Source organism: Corvus cornix, chromosome 6, assembly GCF_000738735.6.
Source record: "Corvus cornix cornix isolate S_Up_H32 chromosome 6, ASM73873v5, whole genome shotgun sequence".
In the NCBI taxonomy this organism is placed as follows: Eukaryota; Metazoa; Chordata; class Aves; order Passeriformes; family Corvidae; genus Corvus; species Corvus cornix.
Window position 1 is genome coordinate 22,948,763 of NC_046336.1, and position 25,090 is coordinate 22,973,852.

The 25,090-nt window shown below is 36.2% G+C and overlaps 1 protein-coding gene across 50 annotated transcripts in view; it reads right to left on the reverse strand.

Moving 5' to 3' along the window:
* Positions 1–25,090, reverse strand: part of KCNMA1 (potassium calcium-activated channel subfamily M alpha 1) — a 438,676-nt gene that overhangs the window by 163,218 nt on the left and 250,368 nt on the right. For all 50 annotated transcript variants that reach the window (XM_039554286.1, XM_039554284.1, XM_039554283.1 and 47 more), the window contains 2 exons: positions 20,116–20,209; positions 19,055–19,166 (listed from right to left, as the gene is read on the reverse strand). In XM_039554286.1, the coding sequence (XP_039410220.1) occupies positions 19,055–19,166; positions 20,116–20,209 (206 nt within the window). The remainder of the gene's footprint in view (positions 1–19,054; positions 19,167–20,115; positions 20,210–25,090) is intronic.

The following is a 25,090-nucleotide window of genomic DNA, read 5'->3' on the forward strand; positions in this document are numbered from 1 at the left end:
AATGAGATTCTAATAAAAAGAATAGAAACAGGAATGGGGATATTTCTTCATTTGACATGAGAGATCAATGGACAAGAACAGCACCAAGATTACATTATTTCTCACCAATGAGGTATGTAATCCCCATCTTACTGCCTTAAGCTGTTTATTTTCTTTCTAATTGACAATAGCGTATTCAAAATATTGGTGTAAGGGTTCAATATACAGAGATCACGTTTACCACTTCTATTCCTGACAAACCATTCACCCACTCATCAGAACAGCCCCTTCATCAAACCTATCAATGGCAACTTCTACCCTAGATTTCATTAAGACCACATGGTTTACTGAAGACTGGAAAATAACCAGAATCTGTATTTAGGAACATTGTCTGAGAGACAGGATAGAGGGATAATTTTTAGGATGCAAAACAATCCCATTCTGACTGTCTTCACACACTGCAGCAGAGTTACCTGAGATCTTACTCCCTGCAGATGGACTTAAAAATAAACACTCAAAGAAAAAAGACAAGAAAAAATAGAATGGGAGGAAAGGGATTTGCCATTCCTTGGAAGCAACCCAGACAAAATATTTTTATACATTTCCCCACCTCTGTTATGCAACAGTACATGTGGGGAGAACAGCCCACAGCATGAAAAAAATCAACGCTCTATGACCAGGACAGCGAAACTACCATCAAGTTTAGAATCTGCATAGATTGCTTTCAAACAGTGCTGTAGCAAATAGTCTTAATAAATCTCTCTGCTGCACATTTCTTCAACTTACTATTGCACCTTTTAAATAATGAGAGCAGTTTCAAAAAAAATTTCTTGATAACACCATCACTGCAGAATACTACATTCCATCTCTCTATAAAGACAATTATTTGGTTCTAAGTGAACAATGAACCCCTCTGCTGAGAGAGATAGGAGCACATGGCAGCGCTTAAGTGTAGGGACTAATTCTTCCTACACAGGAACCTAAATACTGCAGCTTGTTTTTTAGGTTGAAAAATCAAACAGAGTATCTTTTTAGGAGATACAGTAATACTAGCACCAGAGACAATATAACAAACTACAGTTCCGAAGAAAACATTTAGAGTTGGACCTTACCCCAATATGAGCCAACCCTATAACAAGACACCAAGGAGTTTCGCAAAGTATGTTGCTCTTCCTTTTCGGGGACATTATGTCCAGGTTTGACACGATATCCATTTTTGAACAATTCTCCATGAGATTTTTTACGCCTTCTAGTACTTCTGTACGTTTCTGTACGCGTGCCCCCAGAAGGGTTGTGGTAGACTAAAATCTTGCTGGGAATCATGACTGTGTATCTTCAGCTCCAGGAGCACTGCATGTAAGTACTCTGGTCCAGTCTTCAGTCACAGCATCCACTAATAGTGAAGATGGTCATATATTTACCCTTCCTTTTGCTAATTCAGTATCAACACAGAGAGACAGCTCAAGATTTCTTTCTTTAACAGAACTTCTCTTTGGGAGCAGATTTGTTTAACTGGACATAGGATAAAGTTCCCCTTCACCCATTGTTATCAAAAGATAATTCAGTATAATCTAGTCCATTTCCATTAGCTTGAAACAACAGAATGAATTCAAATACAAAACTCAGCTTGATAAAACAGACTAAGAGTATCACGAACTGTATGGACAAAACAAATCACAGAAGCAAGCAGGCAGTGCAGATGCTCCTCTGATCCGTGATGTATTAGAGCTTAAAAGCCATCTTCCATCCGGATATTACCACATAAGCTTCTTTCAGATACATCAAAGAACCACACCCATCGATTCAAAACCCACAAACATGATGCTGTTCACTTGGAATAAGTAGGTACTCTCGCAAAGAATATAGTTCTTATAATTCACGTATATAAAGGGAATTGTTTACTGCGTATTCGTTTCTTTGGTAAGTTCACACATCTGTCTTGCAGTTAAAGCTAGTGTGCAGAAGGCAGAGGTCACATCATCAGTCAACTCTACAGGATTTATCCTAGATGAAATAAAAAAAACCTCCAACAAATAAACACAACAACCCTTCCTCCAATCCCAGTTAGTGACAGCTATCTTACTGAAGGAAAAAGAATTCAAAACAAAACAAATTAGCCATCAAGCAAGAGCACAAAGAATAGAGTCCATAGCTCTCTCAAGCAGACTTAGTCTATGAATATTCACAAAACAAGAATTTTTCCAGTCAACTACCATCTCCTTCAATTGGATAAAGCTCTTCTAATTAAAAGCAATCACGATCTTCCATTACATATGATGGTTTTCTTCATGAATTTTCCTGTTTGAGGATAACATACAAAATTCTTTTTTTTTTTTCTCTCCTTTTTTCCTTGGTTTTTGGCCTCAGAAGACCCACAAATATACCAATGCCATCTGGAGTACAACGCAAATCAGACACAAAAATAGGCTACACCACGTGCTTATATGAAATATACAGGATTTCAAAGCATTGGGAATGTTATTAAAGGGTGACTGCCAAATATAAAGGGGAGAGTAGTACACACATATTTCAAATTATAAGTAATATGCAGACAGCAAAACAGAGGCAAACTACTTCAGTGAGTCCTTCACATTGTAACCTTTAACTCTATACTCTTACAAACAACCTGGTTATCTTCCCACCGGTCACAACAGACAAGTTCCACTGAGTCTATAGGAATAGGTTTTGACTATTTATGTCTGCATGCAGACAAACATCCACGATGTATCTGTGAGCACTTGAATCATTCTTCTCAAATTGAAAAGATTTGAACAGGAGTAGTACTTATCTGTGTTACTAATCACATCTTGTGCAGCTCAAACTGAAAGCACGTCCTACTTATATTTTACCATATAAGGCACACTATTTCCCTTTCTTTCTATATTTCCTCTTGACTAGTATTATAATCTTGTTACTACCCAATTTTAAACCTATCATTAGTGTACTTCATACTTAGTACAGCAAATGTTTGGGTGTAGAATCCATTTACCTTGAAAGCCTGGAACGTCTCTAAAGGAAAACAGGACCAAAGTAATAAATAGCAAGAGCCAAGCTGTTTAGTTTACATGACCTATTATTTTGGTTTTAACAATTTGACAGTATTCTTTTAACTCCTCAGCTTCCTGGCATAGACAGATTTTTATCAATTTTCTTTCTTTTTGGTCAGTGCACTGCTTATCTGTTGCATACATCAATTTTTGAAAACATAAATTAAATGACAAAAACTAGGATTAAATCTAAAATAAACCTGCTTCACAAGTTTAAAAAAAACAACACATGTAAATTTCAGCAGCAGTAGGATGATGGCATATTGTGCTGAGAAGCACTCTTCAACATCACAGCTCAGCCACACAAAGATGTTGGTATTACTCTCCTGTGCAGATGTTTCTGCTTTCCAAAGGAATATTTTTTTAGTATTTTGTTGTACAACCCAATTACCCAAGACAGCTTCTGGTTTTCAGTGACATTACAGTTCACTACCATCTATAATATCTATTTCTTGGCCAAGTTTTTTTATATCAGATGTAAAATTAGATTACAGAAAATTGTTCTCTGGAGACTAATTCTTTTTCAGTTATCAAGAAAAATACCTTTTAAGTAGTTTACTTCAGATGAGCATCTGAGTGGTAGTCTGGAGTCCAATTAGGCAGATGAAGATGGTGTCATCAATAAAACAGCACTGTTTCCTACCCTGTGAAGGACATGGTCCTTGGCCTCCTGGTCTGAGGTAGACCAAAAACTCCTAAACCCTGTGTTAGCAGTAGGTACCTGAGATGTCTGCAGTCTGCTCTGAAGTATTTAATCCAAACTAATCAACATACATTCTGTTATAAAGAGCCCTAGAACGACTTTTCATAACCTATTTTGCCTTCAATGAATCCAAGCTAGTTACAAGTGAAGTTTTTCATACTTTTTACAGAAGCATAACCTTGAAGGATATCACTCCATGACCCTCCCTGAACTTGTCATAAAAATAGATTTATATACTTATGGAAGTACTGCTATAGTTAAATGACAACTTGCTTTCAAAGTCCATCCAAATGTGAAGCTATTAAACTTAAATATGCAGGAGAAGAAAGCAAGACTTGTCCGCAGCTAAGCTCCATTTTACCTTTGGCTATGCAGGGCCTAGGTACTTGCTTATATCATCTTGAAGGAGAGCAAAGGAAGATTAGATCCTGCCTTGGAAAACCAATGTATTGAGTAGAAGTGAGTATCAAATCATTGTCCTTTAAAACACAGGTTAGACATGGGTGACTGATTTGCTGTGCTTTTGTGGGTTACTTTTTGCTTACAGTTGTGTTCAAAAGCACAATCTGTAAAAAACCACAAAACACAAGGAAACCTGCCCAAGAGAAACCTCCTATAGAAAAAAATAATTGTGTTATATCCTGTGACGGTTCTCTCCTTGAAAATTCATTTTTAATTTAATTTACAATAACTGAACACATGAATTTTCCACATGCTACCTTTCCTCTCTTTTAAATTGCTACTTTTGAAATGACAGTGTAAAAGCCATTGCTGTACACAAAATGGCCTATAAAATTTTCATTACTGCTATTTCAAAAATGGTGAAAGTATTGTTCATAGAAAAAGAAAATAACCTATGTCTGAATATAAAAACTATACAGGTTGGACAACAACTACGTTTTAGTACAGCTTTGTAGCAATATCTGTGGATTATGACAAAACCAGAATAATGCTCATTCTGCCAAGAATTTACCACTCATTAATCTTACTAAATTATTTAGAAGGTAAATTTACAATCCAATCTTGAGTTCCTGAGGAAATGAGTGTAGTTGCATAATTTATTTTTTTATCTCCCAGCCTCAAAGTCTTAAGATATTAAACCATTTTCAAAAAGCTTGGTATTAGCAAAAACAAAACCAGTTATTCGATATGTAAACATTAACTTTCCTGCTTTAGACCACTTCAGGCAATGACTATGTCATATTCCATAAACCAAGCACAGATATAGCCAGTAGTGAACGAAGAGCAGATCTTAACATAAAACCAGAGACTACTAAGTTGTAAACATCATATATTACAACAGAAGTATTACCCCACCAAAGCAATGTTGGTGCCATTTTTAACAAAAGGCTGAAACCATTCATATTTACCTAATGGGTAAAAAAGAGTTAAGAAGGCAAAGATTTATTCAGCTCTCATTTTTCTATTTTTTTTTTTTTTTATATTTTATTTGTGTAATCCTTTCCAGGTACTGAGAGTCCATTCAAAATAGATGGAAAATATGCCTTTTTTAATTCTTTGATTTGGGGAAAAAAATAATAATTGTACACTTTACTGATGATATTACTAAAATGAAAATGACCCTTGGAATAAGAGGTTACACTGCAGCAAGCTAACCTTGCCACGAGGTGGCACAGAAGGTTGGAAATTTGGGGGTTGCCTTCTAAAGTGACCATTACAACCCAATATAAAGAAGCTTCCCTTCCTGAAAAATGACAAGTTAGCATCTTATATAATTTTCCCTGGCATTCATCAGGAACAAATTGCACTAAAATCAGGAATATGCTATTCTGAGATGCTATAACCATGGGGCAGAACAAATGATAAGAACAAAGGCAAAGGAAGGGCAAAGGCCAGATCTAAAGCCTGACTCATGCTGCAGGACGTTGATTTAAAAAACGACTTGCAATTCTGCCTGTCTTTGCTCCTGTGAGTCACAAGGCACAGGCCTTAACTGCAGAAGAAACAATGAGCACACTACAAAATAAGGCTTGAAAAGGAGTCATATATTTCAGTTCTAATCAACTGGTATGATATAATGCATCCTATTCAGTGAGCCTCTTCTGCCTTCAACTTGCACAAAGAAAATAGTTAAAGAATGGGTATGAGCAGATACATACAGATAAATTAATTATGAGAAACTAGTTATGAAAATGATACACCACAAAATTCTGTATGTGATTATGATCCAGGTGCAAAAAACATTAATTCCATTTTCCGACCCAATGGATGACAAATATTCAAAAAATATTTGTGCTTGTGCTGGTGAAGCAATAACCTTTTACTCAGTGACTCCTTGCACATTGTGTAAATTTATATTATACCAACGATAAACAGAGTATTTCAGACCAGCTGTCAGATTAAGAATTTAGTCATAAAATTTCACAGAAATCAAAGATTATGGTGTTTTAACTGCTTTTTGGAAACACAGCTGTTGTATAGATCCATACACCATGTATCAGCATACCTTATTTCACCCCAGTGCAGCACTAAAAAATAGTCTTCACTTCCTCAGTAGTGCATCATGTTTAAATACGAGGTCTGAGAATTGCAAGTGCCAGTTCATCACTAAGGCCGAGTCAAGAATAAAGCCAGTAAAGGAAGTAGCATTTAAAATTCCTCTCTTCAAATTCATGTCAGAAATTCTGTGATCTGCCTACTGAGAAGAAAATTCTCACATTTTCAGGTGCACACAAATGCTTTCCTTCATAGGCCGATGTTACCCAAACAATAAGAGAAGATAGGGAAATTTCTATGCACTATCAGAGTAGATCAGAGCCAGTGCCTAGTAAAATAGGTGTCTGAAATTTTCCTAGGAGATGCTGTTCCTCAAATCTATGTATCACTTGCTATTTTCCACTGAATGCAACATATTTCTTACAGGATCTGCCTCGCATGCAATGATATATAATTTTCTCTAGATTAATTTCCCAGGTAAGAGCGAACATGAAAGAATTCAGATGATACTTCCAGATGTCTCTGCTTTTACAGTGCTGTATCTACACTTTGCTCACAACACAAAGGAAAGTGAAACAACACAGAAAAATCCAAATGTGGAATTTAATAGGTAATAAAAGCCCAAATCATACCATTTTCTTTACAAAGTATCCCATCTGATTTGAATTTGTATTCATAATATTTTACGTGTAGGATGTTCACTGACTGCCACACTATCATGATACATACTGCCTGCACACTAACCACTATGAAAATAACTTTTTCTAAAGAGCTAGCATTGTCCCAACCACATATTAGCCATTAATATACACTTCATTTACTTTCCTTAATAAGTGTCTAAATTTCAGATAATGAAATTGCAGAAAAATAGATATAAATTATACATCTACAATACAAATTTTAATATTTACTAATAAAATTATCAGAATTTATTTAATTACATAATTAACTAACCACTTATGCTCATAATTAAAAATTGAACTTCTATACCTATTATCTACAACAGCCTTAATGTACATTAGTAAGAACCCCTCCAGGACTTTAGAGTTTTGGTATCAGGGAAGATGAATGTTGACTAGGAAAGATTTGCAAAGGTTGCATTTTGAAAAAAAAAAAAGAATAAATATGAAGGTTGTGGAAGGTATTCAAACCATATTAGGATTTTATATTTATCCTGCTGTGACTTTTTCTTTTGCTGTCACAACACTGCAGTCATTACATGCTTGAACTTCACTGGCTCCCTTGACTAACTTCAGAGAAAAGCATCCCAGATCAGAATTATGTAAAATTGAGAGAAGTGATAGAATGTGAACATAATCCTCACTTTGCTATCAGCACACAGCGTCAGTGCTCTATTTGGCTACTAATACTCCAGCTAGCTCTCAGCAAGAAAAGGCCTTCTGCTAGGCTCTGCAGGTATGATCCACACCCCCAAGTCTAGTGTCAACTGAAATTATTCTGCATCTTCAAGCAAATGACACTTTGAACGGCCAAGGGGCTGCAGTGTGGATGAATGAGACTGGCATTTACTGCTGGGTGCACAGTGCTTGGAAAGGAACCACTGTAGCTCTGTAGAGCAGCATGAGCTCACTCATACACAAAAATTCCTTCTGTTTTGTACAAAAATGTTCCACACAGTAAGGGGTTGATCAAAGAAAAACATAATCAGCAATTAGGAAGACAATGAAGCTGATAGGTAATTTATACTGAGAAGCAGAGTAACTAGGTGATAATGGAGAACTAACGACTAGAGAGCTTTTGAGTACCTCAGAAATCTCAAAAAGCATTTTGCTTTCAGTCATCTGTGCTTGTAAGGGACCACAACAATTTTCTTTTGATGATGAAGATTATGGTCACTAGATATCCTGACTTTCATGCAAAACCTCTTCAAATTGAACTTCACACTTAAGATAATACACAGCTGATTCTTCTCAGCTAAACATCCACAGTGATGCTACAATATTACTGTTTGAATAAAACTAGCACTGCTTGCAGGATAATGATTAACGAAATGCTGCGTACTAAACCTGTCCATGTAGCAGAGTTCCATCTGCCTTACTTTATAAAAGGTGATTTAAAAAGAAGGCAAAATAATTTCCCTGTATAAATCACCTATAACTGCAACAAGAAAATGGCTTCAGAAAGAAAGTTTTATACCAGTTTTACTTATGTAGAAGCCCTCATTTTTTAAGTTTTAAAGCTATATTTAAATTAAAAGATACATTATTCTGGTTTTTTTTTTTTTTAATCTGCCATCTGTTATATATTTACTAGCAACAAACAAAAGTAATTATAAAGTTAAATAGGCTGCTTTTCCAATATTCAGCTTTTGAATCAAAGTTGCATCTGGGGAGATATCATAGGAAAACCTACTTCTGGTAAATGCCTGTTTAATTCTGAAGGAAAGTTAAGCTTAGATAGAAGATAAACCTTAGATAAAAACCTAGAAAAGGTAATTTTTTTCACTTCATAACCCTTTATACATATCAAAGCAGAGAAAATCACTAGATATAGAGAAAAATCGTTAATAACTATATGCAATTTATAAACACAATGTATCAACTTTTCCAAAAACAATTAAAAACTAAATGCCTGAATGGAACAAAAATGCACTTCTAAGTTTAGTAGCAGCTTCTTTAACACTGTTTCCATATTAGAAAGTTCCCTGAACAGAAGAAACTGAGAAAAGCAACAAAAAGTTTCCAAAGCATGCAGATACAAAGAACATGTAAATCCTGGCATCATTAGCTTTATTGGCAAACTTTCTGGCAATCCATTAGGTGAACCACTGCAGTGCAACTAGCTATGGAGGAATCACTAACTTCAGAGATATTTTTGTGGTGCAGAAGTATGTTCTTCCATTTATGGATTGCATTTTCTCTGCTGCGTTTCTATTTTCATTTAGAATTTAAGATAGTATGATACTAAACACTGCTGAAGGTGACAACAAGGTTAATGAACACTAAATGTCTGGGGGTCAGCAGTGAATCAAGTATAAGCCCTGTATAATGGAAGAATATAAATACAGATGTACTAGAGAATGTTAAGTATTCAAAAAATTGATGTGAAATAAGTGGCAAAATGTGACAAACCATGAAAGATACTGTTCTCTTGACTTAAATCAATATTGTGTGAAACTCTGCCAGATTGTATAAATATCCTGCAGTTCAAAACCTCAGAAGAAGCGTTAAATATGTTAGCTGTAAGAACACTTCCCAAATTTTCTTTCTCTATATGCTGTGTGACTTTGCATAGCAAAGTACTGCAATTGTAAAGACAGAATAATAGAAAAAGGAACAGATTTTTAGCCATCCAACCATTATTCTGAAATGTCACACGAGCAGGAAGGTCAAAACTTAACAGATTCACAGAATATTCTAAGATTGATGGGACCCACAAGGATCATCAAGTGCAACGCTCAAAGTGAAAGGCCCATACAGGGACTGAACCCACAACCTTGGTGTTACCAGCACGAGGCTCTGACCATCTGCTTTTCTCATATTGATACCTGGAGCACTAAAGCACAAGTCATCTGACCTAATCCCAGGGGTTTGGACCTCTCAGGTGATGGTCAAGCAGTGCATCTAAATAACCATAATAACGAAGTTTCCCCTTTTGAGTGTGGAATTACAGTAAGAGTGAAAAATCTTAATCAAATTATCTCTTGACTTTTCTTAGTTTCGTATATATAAAGTGGAGTGAAAGAATTGCCAAAAGATTACTGGAAGGATATGAATGATCCGGTTTAAATAAACCTTCAGTCTCAGCTGAGTACCTAAGTTCCATCAGAGCCCTTTGATATTTGGAAAAAACAGCCACTAAAAGAACTTTCTCAAGTCTTGTATGGAATTCTTAACTTCTAATCTTTCTAGTGAAAACCCAACCATCTTTGCATCAGCTTATATCAATTCCCATCTCAACAGGATTTGCTTTTGATTAATTCAGTCTTGAAAAAAAGTCAGGAGGAACGTGGATATGCAGTTTGGGGTTTTTAATTACTTAAACTGAATAATGCATCTTTTCTTAATTCCACACAAACCAAGACTCACGCACCACAGAGCACACTAGACAACTGGTGCTGAATTAATGAGACCTACATGGACATTGCAGTACATTTAGTCCAGGGCTTGGAAGATAAAATAGTTCCTTGGAGCAGTGTTACAGAAATTAGAAATACAAAGTGAGCTGAAGATCAAAAACAGTAACCAGAAATCATTGAACTCATGTTAAAAGTACCAAAGTATAAACTGTCATGTTCTAAAGACTTCTAGTTTTGGATTTATGCAGACACCAATTATATTACTTATAAAGTTGCTTGTAAACAACAAGCATTCAAAGTTCAAAGTTTAGAAGATCCTACTCAGGAACAATCTTACTCAGATTCAAAATATTTTAAAACACAGTCAAAAAATCAATGAAAGAAGCTATCTGGGGAATAATTACTGGATAATGTATAAAGAATAGATTGAATGCCTACAAGGAACTATACATGTTAACATACCACCTGGGAGCCAAGAAATGAAATTTTATTTTCAACTGGTCTTTCAGCTGACTTAAGATAATAAACAGTTAAATTAAAAAACAAAGAAACAAACAAAAATCTAATCAGTTATATTACCATTAAGGAAACTGTGCAAGTTAGGTACATGCTGTAGACAGCTCAAGAAAACTTGGAAATCATCTGACTGATGATAATGTGACACTAAAAGAAGCATTTTTAACTGCCCCTCCTTCAAATAAACACAAATGCCAGAAGACTGCATAAATAATTATGGGTTCCCTCAGCAGTTTGAAGGAATGGGTTTTCTCCTTTTAAAATACTGTTTCACATTCTATCAAAGACAAAACTCAACAGCCTGGGTAGCCTCCATTTAAGCAGAAGAACTTAATTACAGAGTCTGAAAGACCACTGATACCATTAGAGAATCCAAGGGCAGTTGTAAAGTAATTAAATTGATAATAAAAAGCAGATAAAAGGAAAACACACTGTTTTACACACATAATATCCAGTTATTGAGAACATAATTTAACTGGACAGAACAGGATATGGAGAGAAGAAAATTATGCAGTATCTTAAAAAAAAATGCAAAATGTTTGGCTATTAAAGGAAATTGCAGTGATTTATTTTTCAGCATAAATCCTTTATACTTGCTGTTACTATCCTATTATTACCCTAGAGGGGAGTATGACTGAATTAAATATGAGCAAAGACAGTTATAATCAGTTATTATAAATTACACAGAATTTAGCAGTCAATCTATATCAAAACAACATTCTGTGTTTCTGAATCATTACATTTGGCAGACTATGATCTCGAACATTCATGGATTGATGTTCAGAAAAAACATGACATAGAACACCAACCAATGATGACAACACACAATTTGGCTACATCAGCTAACGTAAAGTCTAGCTGCCTATGTTCCTTTGTATGAAACATACATAAAAACAGTTTTGCTTACAGCATAGAAATGGCTACCTGAAATTCATATGCTAAAGAACATTAGTATACCTTTAGAAGTTCGAAATATTATAACCATGAAAGAATACTAAGAGTGTATCATGAAGGGAGGGTTGGTTATATGACAAGGGAATCTTAATAGGCATTCAAATTTAGATCACTTAAAAGAAAACACTAATTACATTTACTGTTCATGAAAAAAAAAAAAAACACCAAAAAACAACACAGTCCAAAATAATAATACATATTTTCTGTTTCAAAACATCAGAATTCAAAAAGAATAAAATGTTTATGAAATATGTTTACCAGTGACAGACTGCATTGCAAGACATTTTAATTGCAGTATTGCATGACTAGAAACATGGTGGGCATTTCAGTAATGATGGACAAAACACAGACGTGTCCCATAGATATTTTATTTTATAACTTAGAAAAAGCCAATCATGCAATGACTGAATACTTGCCTTCCTGATGTGACTAAGGACAATGCGAATAAACATATCTGTTAAGCAAGACATTTCTAAGTCATCATGTATGGGTAACTTGCATCTAATAGTTTTTAAAACTCACTCTGTGTGCTAATTAGTGTTGGTTTTTGGCAAGTCTGGCACATATCACTTATACAAGTTCCATGAAAGTTAATGTTATTTCCATAAGCTTGAAAGAAATAACCATGAACCTATTAATTAATCTCAGACAAAACAATTCTACTACAAAGTAATTAAGTGGTTAAGATAAGTAATTATATTTATGCATATATTTAGAAAGGCATCATATGCCATTTGCTTTTGCATTAAATGACGTGTTTGAGTGATAGAGCTATAAATACTGGTGTAATTTACTCAGTATTGCCATGGCACTCATTAAATGGACCAAACCCCAGGGAGTCTTAAAACGTATCTGGCATTTCTTCCCCGGGAGTCTTGTCAGGAATGTGCTCTTGACCTGAAATTATTTAATATTTCTATTAATATTCTGCCTAATAATGTTAAGCAGTGATACCAGAGGATGTAATGCTTGATAACGAAGAGAGCAAGTTAGTGACAAGCAGGGCTTGGAACAGTGTAAAGCAGGATGGCAACAAACTATATGCATTTGTTTACAGGTAACATTTGTTGGCAGGTAACTATAAACATAAGACTGGATTACTTATTTTCTTCCACTAAAAATACATTCTTGCTCAGTCAGGTTATAGATGAAAGAGGTCAAATCAGTCCATTCAGCCTGGCAAATACACAAGAAAGCACTTTTTAAAGCTACATAACTGGTATCAGCTATAGTATTAACTTGCAACAGCTTCTCAAAATTCAGAAACCAGGATTACTTTCGGGCTAAGCCTGCCACCCATTCACACATGAAAAAAATCAAGATACCCCCCTGCCTATCGTCCCTCTCCATCAGAGCAGAATAGAAACGAGAATGGTTTTAGGGTAATTTCCCTGTGCAATATTAAATACCAGTCACGGACAGACTGGGATAGACTGGGAACAGTTGATTTAAATTATCCAGTTTGCTTTGAGCTCACAGAGGTAGGGAAGCAAGAACACAGCTTTTATGAATATCAGATGACAGACACTAATGACACTTGAAACTAGTGCTGTCCCTTGTGTTTCTCCTCTGCTCCAGTGTCTTTTGGCCAACTTACTTGACTTCTCATCAGTTGAGGAGAGAGGAGAAGAATATCACAAATGAATGCAACAAAATCCACAAAAATCTGTCATGGATTCTGGCAAATATATATTTTTCACAAGGTTACCTTCTGGTATTAATATTGTAGCAACTCAAATGCCTGTTTGGAAGCAAGTATTGCTTTAACTGGGACCCTGTCAAAATGTGTTACATGCTCTGTGAAACCCGAACTGATTAAGGTGCCTAGAAAAAAGCAAAAATGTTGTCTTCAATACAATGCAAATGTGATACAGTCCATTCAATGACAGATTATTGACAAATCACCAAGCACATTCAGCATTCAAAACTCTTTCCGTTCAATTCATTGATACCATGTGAACGCGTTTGAAGTGTAGAAAGAAATGCTACCACACATAAAAACAGTACACATGCACATATACATAAAAAAATTTTTTTTCTGGGAAATTTTAGAGAATTTAGCTTCCATTATATATAAAATAGTGCATAATGTAAATAAAATGACCAAAAAAACCCACATCAGAGCTGTATAAAAGACTAGTTTTGTAAGAAATATTGCAGAACTTGGGTGTGCATTCAAAGATTCCACCAATAGGTGGCAGAAATGCACAACACTTATCAATAAATTCATTGCAAATCACTGCAAATTTAAGGTGCAAAGCAAAGGAGAGCTTTGAGACCTGTGGATGCATCAAAATCCAGTAAATTATTGTAAAGGCAAAGTGGTATCCCTACAGCCAAGTTATCAGAGGACTTCTTTGCATCAGTGTGACTAAATTCCATTAAACTATCTAACTTTTCCAAAAGTAATAAAGTGTTCTACAGATTCAAATACAGTTACAGGCTGAGCTGTTCTGTAGAGATTATGGTAAGAATGTCTACAAAGCATTAAAACAAATGTTATTTTCATGTACAGATTTTTAACTAAAGCTTCATCTTGATGAACATTTGCTGGATGGGCAGGAGGCTTCACACCATCCCTTAACTATCTTAGTAAGACACATCCACTTTTTCTCCAAAGTCATCTATCTCTCTCCATGGTGCAAAACCAATTTCGTTCTCTGATTCACCAAAATAGCTGAATTTCCAACAGAGTTGTTGCAAACACTCTTCTCAGACCAGGAATTGATACTGAAATCACAGGTTTCATCCAAAATTAATTGGCATGTTTGTAACAGGACCTGGACAGAATTTGAGCAAGCACTGGAAAAAAGGATCCCCTTCCCTAACTACGCTAATCACCACCTGAAGAGATTTGTTCTCTACGCTTTGCACGTGCCTATATTTGCATCTGTTGGCTGCCTTCTTTCCCCCACTTTAGATCGCAAATTATTTTCTGAAAAAAAACCAGTACAGCATCAGCAGCAACCTAGACTAAAAGGGATGTCAGGGAATAAGGATGAAGGAAAAAATCTTCCTGATAATAGAATTTACTAGGAATCAGTTTCTATCACTTGATATTCTGTACAGTAGAATAGATGAAACATGTGGTCAGGAAAAGGAAATAGATTGCTTAAAAGTTCTTTTTTATCTTTAATTTCTGTCATTCAATAATATGAGACACTAGCAAATTCATATATTAGGTTGTATTAATATCACAATCTAAGGCTGACTGTTCCTCATGCACATATTCTTGCAAATGTGAAGCCAAGATCATATTTTAATGTTAAATCCCCCTCTAACAATACAATTCTGTCACGGCAATTTAGTCCAATACAGTCAGCTCAGAAAATCAATATTGTCATTTTCATAAGCATACAAATACATGATAAAAGTAATTTCAGTATTTGAACTGGATTTGCTATCACAGAAGATAGAATAACAGTTTTAAGTGGTGTGTGAAGTGTTTTTAAATCTTTACTAAATAAAACTGGAAGACATTCACTTGTTGCAGGACTCCCCAATTTGTCAGACTGCAAGCTATCCAAAGGAAAGAAGACCTGAATCTGAAATTTAGTTAGGATACTCAGATTACAACAACTTTGTAGTAAAAAGAAACAAAAAACATTTACCATGGCATTATTTTTCCCATTGCAAATTCTTTTCTGTCCAACAACTCTTTTAGCCTACCTTCACTTAGGACTATAATCAAAATATACAAACTCAGCACTGAAATAATTTGGTTGAAATTCACTGTCAAAATTACCTGTAAATCATTCTTCCCTTGGGAAGATTCTCTCCACTCTGCAGAATCCTGCACTTGGAGAACTGTCCTACCACTATCAGAAAGTTTCTTGTATAGACTTGTGCAAGCAATACATACGGTTTTATATAGCAGAGCTTTAGTTTATGAGCAAGTTATCTACACAAATGTTACTGTTTGTAAAACAGTGTTGGAAAAATGTCATGGGGATCTAGATGAAAATCAATGTCCAAAGACACACTGACATTCATATCTGTGCAGTTTTCAAGTCAAAGCATAAGAAATTTTTATACAGCATGATAAAGCACTGTATATCACTGAATAACAGATTTATTTAAAGTTTCTTTCCTATCTGTACTTCCCCCAATCTTTCAATAATATGTAGATCTTTCCATAAGCCAAATGTATTCTTTTCATGGGCTTCCTTTTCCTATGTTATCCTGTGCAAGCAAAAATGATAGCATAGAAATCCTTTCTGAAGGATTTACGAAATCTAAAAATTTGATGTTCTGCAGGTTTGAAGTGTTGTTTTGCCTTCAGCTTAACTTTAGAGATTAATCATAATGACATTCCTAGAAACTTTTTGATGGAAAAGCGTAATCTGATCTGTCTTTCAATACCAAATGTTGTCTGCAAACTGGAATCTAGGTGGAAGACTAGATTTGAAACAACATCCTTTATGAATACTAATTGAAAATTTAATTCATATACAGCATTTCAAGATACAAAAATATGTTACAAACAGCTGAATACAAAAGAGTAGCAGGGAAAGGAGAAGGCTTCACATACTAAGAGCTATGAAATAGGTGAATGATGGTATTTCTGAACTAGCATAAGAACAGAAAAAACCCACTGGCTTTCCACTACATGAACAGATGATACATTCAGAACACATCCTCTGCTATGCTTCACATCTTTCTGTAAGCACTTTCTGCTCCAAAGGCAAAGTTTACTTTTTATTTGGGACAGTTTGGTTTCTTTAAAATACTGCTTAAACTGTGTGTCTATAAAACTTACACTGATACTAGTCAGTCAACTAAACCAGGACAGCTCTTATGGAACTGGGCATTCAGAGAGCCACACTGGGGACTTCAATCCTGCCAACTACTTCAATGAACTCATTACAGCTGATTGACATGAATCAATAATGAAATATGCTGGAAAAGACCCTGATGCACAATACATTCCAGATGGTGCATTATAGTCCAGCTCCTAAATGATCTTGAAATCTAAAGCATACAAAGGAAACCTGCTAAATCATTCAGAAATTCTTAAAGTGTGCCAATGTTGAATGATTTTCACATTGCCTAACCTAAAGCACTCCCTATTTACTTGCCTCACTAAAAGGAAGATCTCCCTGCTAATCCTACATACACATAGGGACAACTGGTGCAAAACCCACAACTCACATGTTCTGAATCCCCCTCAGCAGAGGGATATCTCTCCCAATTACAAAATTTATATGAAAGAAAAAGGCAAAGTAGGCACCTAACCTGGAACTGTAAATAATATGATCTAAACACTCTCCCCCCTACTCACACACTCAGTCCTACCACTGTATTACCTACAAGTATGTCCAAAGTATTTGAGCTCCACAGACAGTAAATTTGGCCATCTCTTTCAAAGGTGTAAAGGAATACACACTCTTCATTAATACACTTCGATATATTTACTTAAAATTCTTTCATTGCAGCTTCTCAAAATACCTTGCTTATCTAAATTAGAGCTATGTTAGGAATCCAAAAAATTCACATTTTTGAATAAGTGAATGATTTCACTAAGGATGATTTATCTAAAATGAAAACCCCTTTGGAAACAGGTGCAAAGCAAAAGCGTTGTAAATATGTTACTCCTAAAATGACTACATTAAGAAAAACCTCAGTTTTTTGCCTCAGCACGGGATAAATGTCTCAGGAGGATTCCATGAGGAAACGGGTAAAGTGGGGCTATAAACAAGAAATCAAGATAAAGTGATGTTGGTGGAATTAAGAGATAGGGAAATCCTTTCAACCCTATGAGTGCTTAACTCTTCCTGCAAACTGACACAAAACTTATAAAATCTATGCAGCAGAAAGTGCTAAATGTGCAAACTCTCTCATTATCCCTGTCACTACTGTTACTTGGATTGCTGTGTCACCATGAGTCAGTCAATTATGCAGTCACTTTCATGAAGGGTATTCATTCCAAATAATTATCTCTGCCTCATTTCCCAGAATTTGTGGTCTTGCAACTTTCTCATCTCGTATTCCTTTTCAATGGATCCTGTGATTCTATTTATTCTCTCAGATAACCTTCGTCTCCAAGGATTTCAAACTCAAAGTTTTGGAAAACTCTGATACATCACATACAAGTTTAAAATGCATCTCTTTAATTCATATAATGCAAGATTAATGAGATTAACTTATAGCTAGTGAAATCAGCAATTTTCTTTCAAGGATAAGCACATTTTTTACTTACATACCTTCTTTTTAAATTTTATTTCCTGTCATAATATAGAACTGTATGACATTTTCTCTTTCAAAAAGCCTTACTTAGTTTTCCATATATGACAGAAGTGATACGTGATGAAGAGAGTAATCATATGAGGATGTGCAGTGATCTTTTCTGGCTGTTTTACTGCTTTCTTCTCTGGCATACTAAAAACCACTGATATAGTTATGTGACCTTTACTGTGTTTATAAATTTATTGATCTCTTTCCATAAAACAGAAATTCATCAATAATTTTTGTATCTTTGCACTTCTGTATTAAGACGAAAATATTGTAAGACTATTAAAGACCCTCTGGTTTATTTTCTTTTCCATATGAAACATTTAAGATAACCACTCTCTTCAGTTTTCAGGGACAATGAGTGCCTGTATGTCTGGAGGAATGAATTGCCAAACCGAGTTTTCATATGTTGTCTAAAGACATGCCATCCAAAAAGTATGCCATTTTTAGGAAGTTTTCTCTGAATAAAAAAATCACAACATTCACCCTTCATTTTTCCTAATGAGAGAGCATATAACAAGCATATAACATCTTGTACAAGAAACTTCATTTGCCATGTTATGGATGTACTTCAATTAAGGATCCTCTGCTTCATTTTGTATTCCCTCTTACATGTGCCATACCTTTTCTAATGCATTCCTAGCAGTCCAACAAAAATATTGAGTGTCTAAATGTATCTCCCAAATCAGTCACTTCATTGTATTTAAAATTTAGCCACATTGGCTCAAAAAATGCAATGAAAATGTACTGATTTCATTGCTGACAATGACTCATGGCAATCCAGTTCAGTGAAGGAATGGTCTGGATCACCTGTTCAGGTTGCAAGCTGAGACAACAAATCAAATTCACTGTTTGATAAAAGGAGCCTCATGTTACACAGTACTTCCAAAATGGAGTTCTCCACCACTTAGAGTAGAAGATTATATTAATGAATTGAAAACAAAAGAGATCTAGTAAGTGCTTTTTCTGAAAAAACCCACATTTCTGCTTAAAATTAACTTCAAAACCAACTTTGGTAACATTCTTCTATTTACACAATGACACAAGATGAAAAAATTCTCCACCAAAATGTGCAAAGTTGAAGTAGTTTTATAACAAGCTTTTTAAAGGTACAACTATTGTACTTACCAAGCCAACTTCTGTTTAAATATACTGACACAAACACTGGAGGGACCGTGAAGAAATCTACCACTGAGTTAACTTCTAGCCAAAACCATAGCTTGTCATTGGCTGCTATAAACTGGAAAGAAAAAAATAAAAGAGGGGAAAAGATGAAAGGAATCAGATTATTCTCATAATGATTGCAGGTATCAGTTCTAAAATACTAAACTCAAAAGTTAGTGTAGTAACTGATGTTTTAGGTCAGTCCAGACAAAACAACATGTCTCACTGGAAAGAAGTCTGTATTGTGCATTGCTTGATAATCACACTGAAATTAAAATGAAAGGTCAAACTGAAGAGAGAGATCATCTATGTGATCAGTTGTAATATCTGCTGAAAATATTTTTCCACATTAATTGACAATGTATCAGTAATATTAGAAAAGTGTCGGCAAGTATGAAGTATTTCGAAGTATATCATCTTTGTTCTAGCACACCAAATATGCTGGTAGTAGTTTATCATGTGTTTTCTGCTCAAAGATTTCTAAATACAGGACAATTTACAAAGTCCCATTATTATCTGTCCAGAGGAGATCAGCAGGATGACTCCTACAAGGCATAGTTGAGGACTGTAGCAGCATTTCAATCTTTTGAATTGTGCCATGGATGTGGTCATTTCTCTCTCCTGACTACAGAAATCAGTCCAGGGAAACTGGCAAACTTAGATGCCAAGGACATCATAGTTAGAACTTTGCCTTTGTGCTTAAATAAGGTCAAATGCTTAAATAAGACCAAATTACTATTCACATTTGAGTAACTATTAAAAATTAATTAAAATATTTGCTTTATATAAATACGAAATGTAAATACACAAATAAAGGAAAAAACCTGTATCATGAAGATATTTAACAGAGCAGTTTTACTTATCTAAGTCTTAAAACTCTGACTCACACATTTCAAAACAGTGTTCATATTTTTTGAGTTAAAGATGATGATTTCTTTCAAAGAAAATACAACCTCTATTTCAATCACCATATATAACAGTTGCATTCCCTCCCCGCCTCCTGCTACCAGAGACACACTACTTACACGCAAGCCGAAGTAGAGTAGGAAGAACACATTGAAAGCCATGTCGATCTGTAATGTGAAATCTTTGTAGAAATTCTGGCAGGATTCTATTGGGCTATTTGAAAGAAAGAGAAATCAGAATAAGTTTTCAGTATAGGAGTTTCTACTCTGCTGAGAACTGTATGCATTTCATTAAAGACCTTGATTCAGAAATCATGTTTCTGTTTTCCAGTCCTTTACAAGATACAAGCAAGCATTTCAAAAGAATTATTTCATTCATTCAGTTAGTCATTCATACAGTGTTGATATTCACCTGTTCAGGTAATATTTGAGAATTAACATGCAGATACCTTTAGGAGAGGACAAGCAGGAGAATACCTCAGGATAGCTTAACCTCACATTAACCCTTAAAGAACTGACTTCTTTCTAAAGGAGACACACCTACGATACTTTAGGAAGAAACCTAACAAGCACACAGGTACAGTGAAACATTACATGCTTTTAATTCATGTCATAAGATAAAACCTTTAACAAAAAATTAGTTGCTTAGGAATACATTGCCCATTAGCAACCTGGAGTACTTAGTCTTGTAGAATCCCTTGTTTATAACAGGTTGATTGGATTTTTTTTTCTTTTTCTCACTTTGGTTTTTTTTTTTTTTTTTTGGTATGGCTACTTAATGTACTTTATGTACAGTACTATGAACTGAGTAGAAAAGCAGCATAGCCCACTGGTAAAATTAAATAACAAAATAAATTGAAGAATTTGAAGCAGTACTCTAAGGGTTAATTTCTGCATGCAGGTTAATTAAAATACCCTTGTGTGTGTCAGGCAGCCATTGCAGATTTTAGCTTATTATTTTATGCTCTATTTGACAGTGGGACAGATCCAAAGCTTACTCTATACAAACTGGTACTTCATAAATACACTTTTATCTAAGGAAGGTGGTAACTTCCACAAGTATCATCAGTGATTTATTTGTGAGGTTTCTAAAACAGGTTGTTGAAATCACAGTCCAATGATGTCATCATAGACCAAAGTGAAAATCATGTCCCAATATATGTTGATGTATATACTATATATATATAATGTCCCACAACATATACATACATATACACACATATATTGCAAATGATCATGTGTTCATCACAACTGTAATAGAGGGAAACTAGAACATGTAGATCATTTGATCATTTGGAGCCCTAGAAAAAATTCTTTTAGAAAAGCAGAAATTTTTTGGCTTTCTAGATCAAATAAATCACTGAACATGAACATAATACCAGTTAGTATAGCAGTAGTTCTGCAAATATGATGCTAGACTGCCCAACAAGCAAGATTCTATGCGTTATGAATGTCAGTTACCTAACTTAAGGCATAAAGGAAATTACCTGGACTACCAGGTCATTACACATGCAGCCAAATTTTCCATTCCTTGTATACATTTCAGGTCGAACAAGTTAATTACAGCATGCTCTCTCCTGTCTCTAGATGCATGAATGTATACAGCAAAATTCTCCTTGATGTGCAATGGCTTTGTATTTTAAGAAGCTTCAGTGCTACAGGAAATTTTATTAAAATTGTTTTCCAAAGGCTATTTGAAAAGACATTTAAGTTATGAGACACTTCTGTTATAGATCAAATAAAATTGATTTACAAGAGCAGGCAGAAGGGAAGAGAAGCCAAATGTTAACATATAGGACAGCAGACAGTACCTCATACTTTACAAATACAGCTTTAGCTACAAAAACAGTGGATGTAATCTGAGAACCCAACTGGATCATTTTCTGTATGGCACTAATGAGAACAAAGGATCTTGTCAAAATAAGATAGGCTACACACTGAGTCACAATGCACCCTACCAACAGGAAGTACAGAGGAACAGCCCTGCACCAACTCTTAATTCCAGGTTAGGTTCCCACAAAAGCTGTAGAAACTCACTGAAGCTAATGGAATTGCAGAGGCTTATAACAAGGATAGAGAGCAATTTTTAGTTAAGGACAGCTAAGGTTGCAGCTAACAGCTGTACTTTTGTGTCACTGTCCTTTTCAAAAACCTGCAAGATCTAACAAATTAGCTAATGAATAATACATCTTCATTTTGTTTCCAAAACACCTAGCACAATGGACCACAATTCTGATTTGGGACTTCTGTTTACCCAACACCAAAACCGCTATTTCTGCTAGTCATATCCTTTGAGCTTCCTTCATTTCAGAGATCATCCCTCTCTTTCAGTGTTTAAGTTATCCATTTCAAAGACAAACACAGCATCCTTTCTTTTTTATTTTAAATGATCATTTTTTCAGAAAGGCATAACACTGAACAAATTATTAATTTTTTCACAGATGGACTATAAAAGATTTTAAATGTTCCAATCAAATTTTCAGTTTGGATATTTTTTTCTTTGTTTTCATCAGTAGCTCACATTTGAGCTGACAGAAAAATATGTCCACTAATGTTTATCATTGCACAATTCAGCCTACTGCAGAAAGGAAGCCAATTTGAAACTCGTCCTTACATCAAGTTTCCCAAAACCAGAAGTGCTATACTTCTTAGTAGTGTACTGGGATCTCCAGGACCAGTAACAACACTAAAAAAACTCCCTGGTTTATATTAAAATTACATGGCATGTCCTACAGGATTTTACCCCTGCAGTGCAGCAGAAGTTTCATTTTTGAAGAAGCCAACAGACTGTTAGAAATGTTTTTACTCCCCTTCCATGTAAGCATGGTTTCACACATTTATATCACAAAAAGACAGGAGAAACTATGATGACATCAATGAAATAGCATACTAGCAATGACAGGAACAATTTAATATAACTGAATAAAAAATAAAGTAATGATGGAATTCTAAACACAATGGGCTCCTCCCCTAAAAAAGTGGCAGGATCAATAGCCCAACAACTGAAGTGCACATCTGGTAAATGAGTGAGCTAGGGAGGGCACCCCACCAGAGCTGCTTTTCTGAACAGAGGAGGACTCATGGGTGACGTGGAGACTGGAGGTTGTCTTGGGCACAGCAATCACAAAATGACAGGTTTTGATTCCCAGAGAAATAATGAGGGGGGCCAGTGGAACTGCTATGTTGGACTCCCAGAGGGCAGACTTTGGCCTACTTATGATGCTGGTTGAGAAAGACCCTTCGGGTGCAGTCCTGAAGGGTGAAGGAGTCCAGGAAGGCTGGACATGCTTCAAGAAGGAGTTTTTCAATGTGCTGAAGCAGGCCATTCTCATGTGCCAGAAGACAAGCCAGCAGGGAAGATCATCAGCCTGGATGAACAGAGCTTTGGCTGGAACTCAGGGCGAGAGTGCATCATCCTTGGAAGAAGGGCCAGGCAACTCAGGAAGGCTTCAAGGGTGTTGCGAGGTTATGCAGGGAGAAAATTAGAAGGGCCACAGCCCAACTAGAACCTAATCTGCTTACTGGCATAAAAGACAATAAAAAATGTTTCTAGAAATATATTAGCAACAGAAGGACAGCTAAGTAGAATCTCCATATTTTATTGGATGTGGGGGAAAACATAGTGACAAAGAATGAGAAGAAAGCTGGGGTACTTAATACCTGCTTTGCCTCAGTCTTTAATAGCAAGACCAGTTTTCTCTGGGTGCCAAGAGTCCTGAGCTGGAAGACAGATGGGGAACAGAATGAAGCCCCCATAATCCAAGGGGAAATGCTCAGTTATATACTACTCCATTTAGACACCAGTCAAGAGGGCTGCATGGAATCCACCCAAAGGTACTGAGCAAACTGGCAGCAGTGCTCACCAAGCCACTTTGCATCATTTATCAGCAGTTCTGGTTAACTAGAGAGGCCCCACCTCACTGGAAGTTAGAAAATATGACAGCTATCTACAAGGATCAGAAAGAGGATTCATGCAACTTCAAGCCTGTCAGCCTGACCTTGCTGCTGGGGAAGGTCATACAGCAGAACATCTAAGTGCCATCACAGAGCACATGCAGGACAGCAGGGGATCAGGTCCAGCCAGCCTGGGTTTATGTGAGGCAGTGCTGTTTGACCAATCTGATCTCCTATGACAAGGTAACTTGCTTGGTGGATGATGGAAAGGCTGTGGAGGCTGTCTAGCTAGACTTTAGTCAAGCTTTTGACATCACTTCCCACAGCATTCTACTGGAGAAACTGGCTGCTCATAGCTTGGACTACCTGGGTAAAAGGCTGGATGGCTGAGCCCAAACAGTGCACTAAATGAAGTCAAATCTAGCTAGTATCTGGTCACTAATGTCACTAAAGTCTCAGCTAGTCCTGTTTAATATCTTCATCTATGATCTGGACAAGGGAACTGAGTGCACCCTCAGTAAGCTCACAGATGACACCAAGTTGGGTGTGAATGTTGATCTGCTAGAGGGTATGAGGGCTCTACAGAGGGATCTGGATAGGCTGGATCCACAGGCTGAGGTCAATTGCATGAGGTTCAACAGGGCCAAGTGCCTTGTCCTGCACTTGGGTGACAACAACCCCATGCAGTGCTACAGGCTGGGGGCAGAGCAGCTGTAAAGTTGTTCATTGGAAACAGACCTGAAGTTGCTGATCAACAGCCACTCCACCATGAGCTAGCATGTGCCAAAGTGGCCGAGGAGGCCAATGGCACCCTGGCTTGTAACAGGAATAGTGTGGCTAGCAGGACCAGGGAAGGGATCATCTCTATGTACCTGGCACTGGTCAGGCCACACCTCAAGAGCTGTGTCCAGCTCTGGGCCTCACACTGCAGGAAAGACAGTGAGGGGCTGAGGCAAGTCCAGAGAAGGGCAACAGCTGGTGAAGGGTCTGGAGCACAAGGGGGCTGAGGGTGCTGGGGTTGTTCAGCCTGGAGAAAAGTAGGCTCAGGAAGGACCTTATCACTCTCTACCACTCCCTAGATGGAGGTTGTAGCAAGGTGGGGGTCGACCTCTTCTCCCAAATATAAGGGACAGGACAAGAGGAAATGGCCTCAAGTTTTGCCAGGGGAAGGTTAGATTGGATATTAGGAAACAATTTTTCA